The sequence below is a fragment of the Electrona antarctica genome (assembly GCF_951216825.1).
Source record: "Electrona antarctica genome assembly, chromosome: 13".
Taxonomy (NCBI): domain Eukaryota; kingdom Metazoa; phylum Chordata; class Actinopteri; order Myctophiformes; family Myctophidae; genus Electrona; species Electrona antarctica.
The window spans coordinates 6,858,284-6,872,594 of record NC_136794.1 but is presented as its reverse complement, the minus strand read 5'-3'; the positions used below and the strand labels follow the sequence as shown (position 1 = coordinate 6,872,594).

At 38.9% G+C, this 14,311-nt stretch overlaps 1 protein-coding gene and 1 long non-coding RNA gene across 2 annotated transcripts; one reads left to right on the top strand and one right to left on the bottom strand.

The window, feature by feature from the left end:
- The first annotated feature begins 561 nt into the window (after nucleotides 1-561).
- LOC306935722 (uncharacterized protein) lies at nucleotides 562-7,859 on the top strand. The gene is made up of 6 exons (XM_079518900.1): nucleotides 562-657; nucleotides 2,039-2,136; nucleotides 2,551-2,580; nucleotides 4,609-4,653; nucleotides 4,750-4,788; nucleotides 7,583-7,859. Exons 1-6 carry the CDS (start codon nucleotides 594-596, stop codon nucleotides 7,742-7,744), a joined length of 438 nt encoding a protein of 145 aa, XP_079375026.1. The 5' UTR covers nucleotides 562-593; the 3' UTR covers nucleotides 7,745-7,859.
- A 994-nt stretch (nucleotides 7,860-8,853) lies between these two features.
- On the bottom strand, nucleotides 8,854-13,554 carry LOC306935738. Its single transcript, XR_013791418.1, has 2 exons — nucleotides 10,605-13,554; nucleotides 8,854-10,228 (listed from the first exon to the last, which is right to left on the bottom strand). It is a non-coding gene; the product is annotated as an uncharacterized lncRNA (long non-coding RNA).
- Nucleotides 13,555-14,311: the final 757 nt, after the last annotated feature.

Below are 14,311 nucleotides of genomic sequence, written 5' to 3'. Positions count from 1 at the left end.
TGTATGAAAGGTGCTATATAAATTGCCTTGCCTTGCCTTCTATGTTGTCAGTTCTATGTTCTAGATCGGATCATCTCCTTGGCCTTTACCTCTCTTTCCTGTCTCAATTGTGTGCTTTAGTAAATATACATTTTTCTAGTTGCCTTTTTAAATGCCAGTGCCAAAAAAAACATTTTCATCTGCAACTGGAGATGAACTTTTATTTTACCACTGCATCAAAGTGTAGCCACCAATCACCAATTTATGGAGGAAAATATGAGACACAAAACCTCATGAATGTTAAATTAATGCTAGTGCAAAATAAGGAAAGGCAAAAGAGAAAAAGCAGAGTGGAACAGGGCAGGCATCGTCAGTTATAGACCTAGATCTTAGAAGTTTGTACAATATGCTTTGAAGAATGGAAAGAGACAAACCAAGACTCAGTCCATATAGGTAGGCCTATGCAGTAAATTGTGTCATGCTAGCCACTTCCTGTGATGAGAGTGAGGGGAAACAGCGATGTGTTAAAATTAGACAACAAGAAGAAACCTGTTGTCAGCCCAAAAGAGAGACATCAACCTTTACTGAAAGAAGAGAGACAGAGAACGAACACAATGGACAGATTGAGGATGACTATGTTAGTGCTCTTCTTGGTCTTGTCGCTTGTATCATCTTCAGGTAAGTGTAGCAGACCCAAAGGTGTTTAACTTTGTACGAAAAGGTGGACATATTTATTTATTATAAAGACAGCAAGGGGGGGAAAAGGAGGTTCTTGAAGGTGTTTGATAAAGATATACGATTTTTATAGAATGTCATTTCCAACATCCCATTTGCTCATTTAGAGCCTCTGCATGTGCATCCATTTTTTGTTGTTTGGAGATGGGTTTTGAACAAACAGAGTCCTCTTTTCTGATCACCAAATAGCAAGATAATTGAAGCAGAACACTTTGCTGTGGAAAAATATAGATTTTTGAGGCTATAGGCCCTACTATAAGGAAAATAAATCTAAAACATTGTAGACGGGCAGAGCAATAACATGTACAATAACAGTGCAAATGCAAACATATTTTTTTAATTTTAGTAAAGTAATAAAATATCATAAAAATCACATGGAATCCAAGTGAAAATACAGAATTCATAAAATAATGGCAATTTCTATAATATGTATTCTCTATATTTATTTGGTTTTATTTGTTTTAAATGTAATCTAATAGTATTAGTTACAGGGTTTTAACAATAATCAATAATAACTGAACTGTAGTAACTTAAATTATCGAGGGGAGAAAAAAGGTTTTCCGTCGATAATTTAAGTTACTACTAGTAGTAACAGTTGACTAGTGCTTGTTATTATTAATTTATTAACATCAGTGCATCTTAGTACACAGTGGCAAGAATTATATACAGAGGGTTATTTAGAGTTATCGAGAGACGTTTCACAGATTTATAAGTTAAATATATATAATATATATTATAAATAGACTTATTAATACAAGTATTTATTCTGTCTAGATTAACGTGTGAGACTGCTGCTGCCCTTCCAGCCTGTTGGCATGGCAAAGATAATAACATCTACAAATCACTTGGAACTAGCAACCTACTATTTTGTATTCTTAACATTAACCTTAATTTAGAAAATTGTAAATTTAGAGAGAAGCAGCATTAAAATTTTACTTGGATGTCCCTATCAGATAGAATACAGCCTAGTCTACAAATTTGGTGGCCAATCTGGCCATAAAACCATAAAATGTCTTCCTTCCAGGGCATCATAAATACAAATTTGGCATTGCAGCTACTCTGATCCCATGATCGCAAGATGATCTGTAGTTATTTCAGGACAATCAAGCATTTACACACACGCACGCACGCGCGCAGACACACACACACACACACACACACACACACACACACAGACATGGACAATACATATACATACTGTATAAACAAAGACATGTATAATTTGTATATGTATTCATTTTATGTATCTGTGTCATATCTTATATCTATGTCCTAGTCATGCTTTTTGGTCAAATTGTTATTTTCTGTACTACATGTCCTGTAGAGGCTTCAGGCTTCAACAATGCAGAAATCTGTTATGTACTGGATGGGATTCTGCTTCTTTATTGTGTCCTTGCCACTGGGTTCTTCTTCAAAGAGAAGGTAAGCAACAGTAACATAAACGTTAGTCCATAACAAATTGGGATTGAAGCAAAGACAATGATACATTGTAGCCTCCTGGCATCCTTGTTTTAGGCATGGCATTATATGCAAAAAAATATTAAACCACTTGAACACCCAACACCCTTTATTCTGGGGAGAACATTGGCCAGAAATAGCAGATCTACAAGCTCACAACACGTCGCGTGTTGTGAGCTTGTTGGTCTGCTGTTGTCTAAAGGACCGTTTCACGAAAGAATATAGGGTTTAAGTGGAATAGCAAATGAATGAATACTTTATGCAAACAGCACAAGATACAGTCACACATTTGGGCTAAACGGAGTATGTTTGTAAAAAATACAAAGGTGTGATTTCACAGGAAATGTTTTGTTCTTGTCCCCTCTCATCTCTGTGCAGATTTTGTGTCTTAGGAGAGATTCGACATCTGTACGTACTTACATCATTTCTATACACAATACAATCCTCAGTGTTAATGTTTCCATTTGTAACGTGGGTATTTATTAACCATTTTAACCCTATATAGATTTTATAGACTTTTCACACATTTTCAGACATTTTCAAAAATAGTGAAAATAGCTGATCTTCAAGCTCACAGGATGTTGCTATAGTACAGCGGATTACCAAAAAATTGTGCACTTTTTCAAAAAAGCATGAAACTTTTACCATAGTTAGATGATACCATGAGGTGTATTTTCAGATGTGGAGTCAAGTCAGATTTGACCCCTGAGGCCCGGTAGAGCATAATATGTGACCAATACCCATAACATCCTATATAAGGCAAAAAAGTCCAAATTTCATCATTCTTTAAGTAGCATGTGACATATGAAACTAGGGTGATTTCATGATGCTGAATCCATTCCAAGCATTAGTTTTGCAAAAAAACACTCATTGGGCTAAAAACGGCCAATGCCGTCATCACAAATTGATGATGCCAGCACATTTGGGCAAGTGGGCATGGCCGTTTTAAGCCCAATGAGTGTTTTTTTGCAAAACTAATGCTTGGAATGGATTCAGAATCATGCAAACACCCTAGTTTCATATGTCACATGCTACTTAAAGAATGATGAAATTTGGACTTTTTTGCCTTATATAGGATGTTATGGGTATTGGTCACATATTATGCTCTACCGGGCCTCAGGGGTCAAATCTGACTTGACTCCACATCTGAAAATACACCTCATGATATCATCTAACTATGGTAGAAGTTTCATGCTTTTTTGAAAAAGTGCACAATACCTCTTGTATTGGGGTATAAGCCGCTGTACTACTATGCAAGTTATAAAGTACAGTAGTGCTCAAGTGGTGCTTGTGTTTTGCTTTGGTTTTGATGACCTACTATTGTATACATTTTCTGGGTGTTGCGGGTGCTGATTATGCAGAGGTTATAGTCAGGCAACCCCATTCTCATAGTAAACAATATATGTTATGTACAGTACATTTTGAAAACAGGTGTTTGAACAGCTAACATTCAGAAAACATCCAGTAAATAACATTTTGTAATGTAAGCACTGAAGAAATCCACCTTATAAAAAAACAAATAAAAGCAAACTTATATCATAGTCGATATTAATTTATTTCACAGTTAACAGGCTTCCAGAGCATTGCAAGTATAGCTGGCTGTGAATGGACATTTAAAATGTATAGGTCAATACCAGTAAGACGCCTGGGCGCGACCTCACCCTTTAGAGCGTGCACTGGCCATATATGGAGCGTGTCTTGAGTGTACAGGGTTTGATGAGGTCAGATCAACATATGGAATGTCAGAACAGGTCAGCTCCATATATGGAGATCTTAAGTGTGGCAGTGGTGGCAGTGTCTTGAGTGTACAGGGTTTGATGAGGGCACAGGTAGGGCCGGGCCTTAATTTTCGGGCCTGTTGAGTACTCTAGTTTTCGCCGGCTGCTGGGCTCTGCTGCACAAATAACTTTGGGGCAGGCCCGTCTAGAGTTTAAATGGACAGGTATCAGTCAAAAGGGAGACATCGAAGAGGAAGGATGGATGGGGAAGGATCAACATATGGATTGTCAGAACATCTTCTGACATATATCCATATATACTAATATTGATGACATTAGGGATCTCCATATATGGGCTTAATTGCGACAGCAGGTCGCATTTACTATGATATGATCCCTGATTGTCATAGAGATGTCACGAGACCTGTGCACAATATATGACGTGACAAATTGAGTGACAAAATTGAGTGTGACATGACGTGACAAAAACAAAGGTTTCATAGTTAACTGTATTGCTAGCCTTGCACTGTACATACTGTACATTTAGTACAGTGTGTACAACTAGCAACTTCCTCCATTAGTGATGTCGTGAAGTTGTCCTTATCTGTTGCCCTAAATAACTGAATAGTAGCCATATGACATGCTTCACAATCCTCTGTGATACAATTTAACTTAAAAGACACTGATGTCACGTGTTTTTCAATATTTTCTTCCCCAGGCCAAGGGCACTGATTCTGATCAGGGACTTGAATTAAAGAAAAAGGTGAGTCATTTCCATTGATTAATACCATTACATTAAACCATTCATTCCTAAAGTCTAAATTTAATTATTATAATCCTGCTGCTATTTCGTCTACAGAAAAAAACTCGCAAGGAGAAGAACCCACAAATATATGAGGTAAATCAGTTATTCTCATCCAAGTTATTCTCATGCTATCAAAAGATTGCAAACAAAAAGTAACAAAATAAACTGGTGATTTTAAATCAGTTATTATCAAAGTGGGGTATGGGGACCCTTGGGGGGTTCCAGGGGGTCCTCAGCTAAATGATTGACAGTTAGGAACCAAATGGACCATCACATCTGTAACTCAGAGATTGAACAAATGGAACCAAACAGACCCTTACAGGTATGTTTGGTTCCATTTGTACACTCAGGGTTATGGATACCGGAGAACTCGCCAGTTTACCAGTTTACCAAGAGATGATCTTACCAAGTCAGTGTAGTATGTCAAACTCACAAATGTTATAGTTAATTTCCAAAGTGATCAAATTATTTTGTGCAATTAAATGGTCAGCTAGATCAGGGGTTCTCAACGTTTTTGGCCGGGGACCCCCGGAAATGCTTTGGCAATGTCTCGAGAGCTAGATGATGATAAAAAGGTGAGTATGTGAATACCAATGATAAGTAGGCCTACCATTTCAGGAATTGTTTACTAATGAATTACATTGTTTCGGTACTTTGGTGTTTAAACTTGTAGCATTCCTACTTTCTCTAGTGTTAACTCTAAACAGCTATCCTCTCTCTCTCAATTCAATGCAATTTAAATGAAGATGAAGTCAAACTAAAATGCACTAAATCGCGGCGAGTTGGTAAACTGGCGAGTTCTCCCGATACTAGGGTTATGTGGCGGCATGGCCTAAAATCCATACACAACTGGAGTTGTGTATGCAACTGGATTAAAAAAGTTAGAGAACCACTGATTTAAATTGCTGATTGTGTTGTACTCCCTGCTCATAGTGAAAAAGCATGGCATTTTGGGGGCGACAGTGGCTCAGCAGGTAGAGCAGCCGCTTGAGAATAAGAAGGTGCCCGGTTTGAGTGTCCTTGAGCAAGACACTGAACCCCTAACTGCTCCCGATGAGTAGGTTGTACCTAATTCCTTGAGAGTGTATTCGTTTACTCAGTGATGGAGTGAAATTCTCTTGTTTTAATATTTACCTATATGTTTGGTTATATCCTAATCATTCTTGGCATTATTTGAATGAATCAAATCAGCACTTAGGCAGGGATTCGCTACAATTCGGCCCCAAAACTGGCCCCTGTAAAAAATCCAAGCCTATCACCAAACTGCTTACTGTCCTCTTCTCTCTCTCTCTTTTTGTATTATAGTATTGTATATTTGTCTGTCACTAAATTATTCTATGAATTGAATACTCCCCCAATGGAAACAAGCCATATAGTGCTTTCTTGGGTTCAATCCTTTTAGCATTTCATTTGTATTAAACTGTACTCTTCTGTGCTTTTTTTGCAAACTGTTAAAAAAGTATTCAATCAATAAATCAATGAGCAAAAAAACCAACCCAAAACATTTGTATCAAGATACATTAATAATTACTGAGTGTAATTTTGATTAGCTTATACGGGCCACCAATATTTTATTTATTTTATATATCTGTCCACTTATGCAGTGATGCAAGTTATGTTTATTAACAGCAGTAATAGTGTATGTCGTGAAATAAAACACCCTAAATGGCAGGCCCTGCTGTGGGCCCCCTAGTTTCATCCTGAGTCTGCACCCCCGGCCTAGATTTAGACCACTGGCGTGTGTGCTCAATGTACTCTGCTGCATCATGAGAAATTCTTGTCAGGTGATGTGAACTGGTTAAGTTAAGTAGCCCACAACTTCCTCGGGGGCCGTGCAACGAAGAAACAGACTTCCTTTTCAATTCTATGAACTGTTTTTTCACCATCTATTGATTTGAGTTTGTAGATCAGCAATTTTCACTAGTTTGGGTCCCGGGGGGGAGAAAACACATTTCTCTTTTGGGTCATTTTGGAGCAACAGTGGCTCAGGTGTGTGTTTAAATGTGTGTAAAATATGTATTTAAATTAAAATACATCTTACAAAAACACTGCCCATGTTTGCACTTGCAAACATTCTAAATCCTCTTTCAGAGTCATCACATCTGTTCATAGCAATGCCTAAAGCTTAATTTATTTATGCTTTTTCGCTCACCAAAAATCAGACCAGTGTGTGATGAAGTATAGTATACAGTAGGCTTCAGCATCATTTACTGTCCTGTCCTACTTGATTACAACCTTGGTGAGAAAGAACAGCCTGAAAACATCTACACTGCTCTGAGTAACAAGTTACTAGAGTTACTGTAATTGACAAAGAGAATAAGTTATTAGTATACAAAATAGCCTACCTAGTCTTTTGAAGACTGTGTTTCATCCTGGCACTCTTTAACATATTTAGAAGCTGTCTGAGCTTGTCAAGACTGTGGTATACTCGTTGTGTCTTGTTTTTCTTTCCGTTTTTTTTGTCTGTGCATTGTAATGTCCGTATTGTGGTACTTGTTTTCCTATATTGTGTTGAAAAAAGAAAAATGTGTGGTTTACATTGAATTGCGATTGAACAGGTGTGAAATTTCAGAGCCTCAATAAAAATACATTGAAAGAAAATCACACCTGTGTGAACTGAGTGGTGTAAGGTCTTATATAGACTGATCAGCTGTGGTCTGACGTAATGTCTGACGTAATGAAATCACACCCGTGTGAACTGGGTGACCATAGCAACCGTGCTCATTTGGTACGCACAGACAGACAGACAGACAGACAGACAGACTAACAAAGCCAGTTGTAGGAGTGGTTTACACCACTCAAAAAAGAAACTGTCTGAGGTTCTCACATGTGTTTGAAAGTGAAAGTCGTTTAAAACTAACATGCACCTGTCATTTCCTTTGCCCAGTCTCTCCAAGCAAGCAGCAGGGATGCGGATGCCTATGAAGTTTTGAACCCGAGGGCCACAGCCTCAACCTCAGCCACAGTGTCAACTTCGTCTAGGCCTACACGGGCCACAGCCTCGACTTCGGCCGCAGCTTCCACTTCGTCTTCTAGGCCTACACGCTGACGTCCCCCTGGTTCCTTTGAGACACCACGTTCAACCCAGCTTGGGATAAAAAAAGGGGTTTAAATTCATTTAGCTCCTATGCCACGAAAATGTGGAACGTCCTACGAACAGCCGTTAAGAAATGTGAATCCCTAGACTCCTTCAAAAATGCTCTCAAAGAGCACTTACGGGTGGCTGCAATCAGAAACTGGCCCCTGTAAAAAAATTAAAAAAAAGTAAAAGGCTCCCCCCACCCTCCCTTTATTTCTATACTGGACATTCTCCTTTTTTGAGGATTAACATTAAAAATCACACCCGTGTGAACTGAGTGGTGTAAGGTCTTATATAGACTGATCAGCTGTGGTCTGACGTAATGTCTGACGTAATGAAATCACACCCGTGTGAACTGGGTGACCATAGCAACCATGCTAATTTTTTGGTACGAACAGACAGACAGACAAACTACAAAGGTTTACACCACTCAAAAACACCATTGAAATGGAATGAAGTTTAATGTTTGTTTTGTCTGATAATTACATCATAAAATATATACATTGGTAGCAATGTTGGAAGATGTAACAATGCCCCACTTCACACGGGTGTGATTTCTTTGCATATAAAGTGTATATTTGTATGTCTTTCAATATTTTTGATGAATTGAAAATGGAGGACCCTTATGTAAACAAGTCTTAGTCTGGTTTTATCCCCTTAGCAGATTTTGTATTGACCTGTACCCATTCTGCAAACTGTTGCAATGCAATTTTCAATCAATCTTGCCTTTGATCCAAACCATCTACACTCAAGTCACCTAATGACTTATACTTTGCCACAGTGTTGATTTACCAGCTGAAAATCCGTTATATTATTGAACATGCAACAAAGCAAATATTTGCCTGTGCCTTTGAATGGCTTTAATCCATTGAGACCTGGAACACATCCATGTCACGTTAGCGTTTAACCACATTAACCATTAACATGATGCCCACTCGAGATTGGTTGAATTATTTGCATTGCGCCATTTGTGTAGGTTCTTGCTTACACTAGAACTTCTCTACCAATATATATATATATATATGCTATGCACGGTATGTACACCACATTCTTCAATAAAGGCCAGCATGAATGTCAAATCACTTGGAAAATGGTTTAATGATGTTTACAACAAAAGAGAACTGTACAGTTTACAGTAAAAGATCTTTATATGTGTATAAAAACAAAACAAACAAAAATACAGCAGACAAATGCATCAAAAACTACTATGTATCCTGATTCACATACTTAAAATTCTACACAATCTTTCAGTTCTATGCGCCCCCCCATGACTGGAGGGTTTTTATGTAGTCGGATCAGAGAAGTGTCCCCATTCCCCCCAACCTGGTCTGTCAGGTAAGCAGTGTTGTAGTCCATAGTGGAACCCAGGATTCCGACAATGACATATCATGTCACAATGAGTGTCCGAGATCCTAGAGTTCTAGTGACACAGCTGATTCACAGACTGTCGAATCAGACTATAAGGGAAAAACAATAAACAGGGGGACACATTCCTGTAGTTTAGCCCAAGCCTCCGAGTGAGTAATAAATGTTTTACAGAATTCAGTTCTTGAGATACACAAACGGAAGTAATATGTACATGTTTACCTTTTTTTCTGTTTCCTATTCTCGTTATTCTCGTTTTAAACCATAAACGCTTGGGCTGTGAATTGATATCGCACACATGACACACCCAAAACATACAAAAATACTATATCTTTAACCTACCAATAGTAAGACAGTTCTGCAATTAGTTCCATGCTGTGACAGAAAAAAGTGATACAACAAACCAACAAGAAGTTAAACAGATTTTTTTTCCCCACTTTAGGTTTTCTCAGAAATATACCAAAATATACATCTAAGCTTTGGAATTACTGAGGCTAGGACTAAAGCCAGTGCTGGGTTTGTCTCTTAATACACAAGCTGCGGGATGAAAGCAAGGAGAAAGAGAGACAGGACAGAGAGTTATCTTTGGTATCTGTATTTGTCAAAAGTTAAAATATTTGGATTTTTGCTTTGGGATAGATAGCGCTTGTGAGTTTCCTACAACCTCACGTGGAGTTAAAGCATTGAACAAAGTGCCACTGAAGCCCGGCGGCCAGAGAGCACACGACCAGCGAAGACAGTCCATGCAGAGTGAAGGACTGTGATGCATAGTGTCACACAGCTGATCAAAAGTCAGAGAAGACAATGTCAAAAGATACAGGGAGGACAGAGGGAAAGCGAGCACAGTGGTGAGACAGGAGGATTTCTAGAAACCACAGAGTGTGTATCGAGAAGACAGCGCTGCATTATCCAAGGAACTACAGTGTACAGATGAGGCGACAGAAGACAGACGCACTGTATTGCAAAGACAGAGGCAGGAGCATTTTCATATGTATCATAGCAACAGCACTGATGACAGACAGACATGTAAGTCCTGAGCATTTACAGTGTGCACAGGATCAACCCTCAACGTGTATTAGCACAGGGGTTCTCAACCCGTGGGTCGCGACCCCTCGGGGGGGGGGGGTCGCCAAATTATTTTAGGGGGTCCCCAAATTATTTTCAAAAAAAAAAAAAAAGTTATTTTTTTTCACGATTTTTCAAAAATAGCAGATCTACAAGCTCATAGTGCGCCACTCGGTGGCGCGCTATGAGCTTGTAGATCTGCTATTTTTCAATAGCTAAATTATAACAATGCTTAAAACACCAAAAGGGGTTCCCGCCCAAAATGGTTTAAGGTTATTGTAGCAGTCAATTTATATTGGGGGTCGGGAGGGGGCGGGGCGGGGGTCCCGAGACATTGCCAAAGCATTTCCGGGGGTCCCCGGCCAAAAACGTTGAGAACCCCTGTATTAGCAAACATCACCCAGCTACCACCGGATTGGAACATTTAGCGATCCGTCAGAGAAGCCCACTTTGGCCATTGCCAAACTCTACCAATCCCCACCCACAGGCACTGATGCCACTGCACAGACAGGGCTGGTGTGTGATGTGCATACACATGCAAACACTGTTCGTCATACAGGAGTATCAAGATTGAAGCCCAACTCATCCTTAAGCCAGCATGTGTATCACTTGCAAATCTATTATTATTTGGCATTCCAACAGTTTATCGTGGTTGGGATTTCATCTTGATCAGTGATGTGGGAAGAGGTAAGAGCTGGTGTAGCCCATATACAATCACTAGAAGTCTTTGGTTAATGTTGTTACCACAGGAGAGGGCACTAGACAAAAGGAGCTGTGACACCACACCTGCGTTGGGACAAGACACGCACATACCTGTACCTGCTCACAATCAAAACAAGACACGATTGTCAAAATCATAGAATTTGTTTAAACAGAAGACCCTTAAAGTGTACAAGTAACTACACTACAATGTAAAGTCAGTTTCTGTTCAAAAGACACGGCCAAAATATTTCAGATGGGGCCAACTTAAAAAAATAAATTGAAATAAAATATACTAAATAAGTTATACATCCAAAGGTTTGCAATAGTCATTGTGCCCTGTGAGAACATTGTGTATGGTAACAGGCTGAGAACAGAAAAAATAAAGACATTCATTAATTCTTTGTACAAGTATGTAACATGTCTCCCCCTTGTGGCGGCATTTCCCCACTTAAAAACAAAACAAAAAGAAAACAAGACAAGTGGGCTTCTCCAACAATGACAATGTGTTTTGTTTTGTTTTGTTTGTTTTTTGTTACTTTTTGTATTATTTGTTAAGTAGATTAAAGCAAGTTTTAGTTAGAAATGAGGTATACAACAGCTTGCACGTGCATTACTGGTGCTCCACACTCGTTTTTTTCCTATTAAACCAGCAAACCAATGCGGTTGGTTCAACCTACCGAGCAGATCAAAGGAGCAAGGGAGTCCAATACAGGTTTTGTCTACTCTCACTGACCAAACTGAAGTTATCAACTCTACTCTTCCCACAAACTTTGGTTGCACCATTGTAATCCAAATCCGTTCCTGGCAATGGACTGCTTGGAGGCTTTGGGGAAAAAGTAGAGGAAACCACTCCAAAACAAAACATTTTTCTTACTTCCATTGTTTAATTCTTATTTGGATTTTTTTTTAAACTCACTGGAAGATGGGAAAGAAAACAGAGCATAATGTTTTGCAGACCATCCCCCTATTCACTCGCTTTGACACAAACACACCACATACAAGCGCACCTGCTGGAATTGAGTAATTAGTAAAGCTTTTCTTACAGGTATTTTCAACCTGTTTGAGTCACACCTAAAAATCTAGCCACATAAATCATGCCAGGACAGCACACACTGAAAATGCCCCATGTACACTGTATTGTTTCAGTGAAAACAATGCACCAGGCGAGCTCAAAGCTAAAGCCAAAGAGATGTGACCCTCTCGTTTGCTCTCACACTCTCGCCGGCCACAATAATGCTACAATGCTCTTGTCTTCTATGTAACGATAAGGCATAAATGATAATGTTAATATTTTGTCAAACTAAGAAAGCCAGTGATCTTGCCCTCTCACACACGATACAAAACAATTAAAGGCATAAAGTAATATATATATATAAAAACAAAAATCAAATGATTGTTAAAGACAGCACAGCAAATCAAGTCCACAATAAATCAAACAAAACAATCCCCTCAAAGAATCTATTAAAAGATTAAGATCAGATGCGTCAGAGTCTCGTTTTCCTCACAACCACAGGGACCGCTGAGCCCCCTCCTATTCCAAAAGACCCAGTCTATACAGAAGAACAGACACAGGTATCAGCCACTCACACCCACAAGGCGTGGTCACGGTTTCTTTTTTTGTTTTTGGTCTTGACAGTTTTTCAAGATTGCCGTTTTGCAATCGGAGAAGGACGTTATTTGTGGAGGGGGGGCGGGAGTTTGAGTATAAGTATGATAAACACTACATTCAGTCTTGATAACATACTGGTTTCAAATATAAAATATGAATATCTTACATGTGTTGTATATATATATATTTATATATAGAATTAAGAAAAAGATCCATTTCTCTAATTCTTAAGTCGTTCTCAGATAAATATTTCAGTAACATCTCTTGGTGCCGATGGCTACTGGTTCGCCTTGCTCACGCACTTCCAACCTCTTAAGTAATTACAAACAGCACTAAAACAGGACTGAGTCTTTAGGACCATCGTGGCCTAAAGACATAACCAGCTAAATGAGCAGCAAGACACCCACCTAGCTGGAAAGAGAAAGGCTATTACTTTGGCAAGAAGGACCACAAAATAATATTTAAACCTGGAAATACCCCATAAATAGTAGTACTAGAAAATAGCAGTAGTAAGGTTGTCCTTTATCGTGTATGGTTAATTATTATCAATTTTGAAATGGCGAGCCAGACAGTACTTGTACATTCTACAATGTTCTACAGATAGACATTTCTAATTGTGAACTTTGTGTTTAAGTGCTGCTGAGGTATATTCAGTCAAAAGTAATTCCAACAATACAAACAAGCACATAAAAAAAGGATAATGTGGACAAATGTCACTGCTTACAGTCTCTGTAAGCAGTGATTTAATAACCACTGTGGCTATTAATCGGATGACATTGGAAGCAGTAGAATGGTGCTACTTTTTTTTCCTCGTGGGGGTCACTTTATCATCAAGGGGCAGTACAGTGGGTAGCACACGGGTCTACATCGCTTAGCCTAACTGGTTAGCTAAGGTGATTTGGCAGGTCTGAATAGTTCACAGCCAGAATTGAGTAACAACACATCTTTCCTGTGACATGCTATTTTAACCCATTCTGGACGGGAACCCCTTTTGGTGTTAGCATTATGTTATGCTTTAGCTATTGAAAAATAGCAGATCTACAAGCTCATAGCGCGCCACCGAGTGGCGCGCTACGAGCTTGTAGGTCTGCTATTTTAGAAAAATCAGGATGTCGAAGACATTTTTAGAATCTGATCTCAGGTCAAAATGGGTTAAAATGGGTCACAGAGGATGGGTATGTGATGTTTATCTATCTGATAATCAGTGGTAACGTTTAAAAAAAAAGTTGAGCTCTCCAGAGGAAGGATAATGGAACCACAAACCCTGACTTTACCAGGATGTAGTCATAAAGCTATAAAAACGCATGCAGGCCTCTCAAAAGCTCAACTCTTAACAGAAACTTAAACAGCGAAATTGATAAAGCTACGTTTCTGTGATCCTTACCAAGCAGCAACAGATCAGGAATGGATAAAGTATCGAAATAGGCATGGGAGGAAAATAATTTGCCAGTGGTGGTGTGTAGTGGAATTAGTGATGAATTGTGAACGGCATCTTTGTGTGCTCACCCCAGGCACAGCAGCTAGTGAGGAAAACCACTTTGGTTCTAGCTCGTTTCATGGCTGAATATTAGTAGAAAACCAAACCAAAACAGACAGCACTCACATATGCTTCACTTACAGTTGAAAACTAAAACTGGCCTAAAAAGAAAAGAAAAGTTGTCCTAGATCAAATAACTTGGCGAACCTCATAGGAAACCAGGATAAAGCCTTAAGGGCAAGGCCCCCCAAAACAGAACCCCTACCATTCAAACACAGCTAAATTACACAGAAACTATTAGAAAGGAAAACTTACTTTT

Excerpts from the sequence above, each read along its gene's own strand:
- LOC306935722 (XM_079518900.1), top strand. The coding sequence starts at position 594 with ATGGACAGATTGAGGATGACTATGTTAGTGCTCTTCTTGGTCTTGTCG. Across the intron at positions 2,137-2,550 it reads GGTTCTTCTTCAAAGAGAAG|ATTTTGTGTCTTAGGAGAGA; the intron begins GTAAGCAACAGT and ends ATCTCTGTGCAG. Across the intron at positions 4,654-4,749 it reads GACTTGAATTAAAGAAAAAG|AAAAAAACTCGCAAGGAGAA; the intron begins GTGAGTCATTTC and ends TTTCGTCTACAG.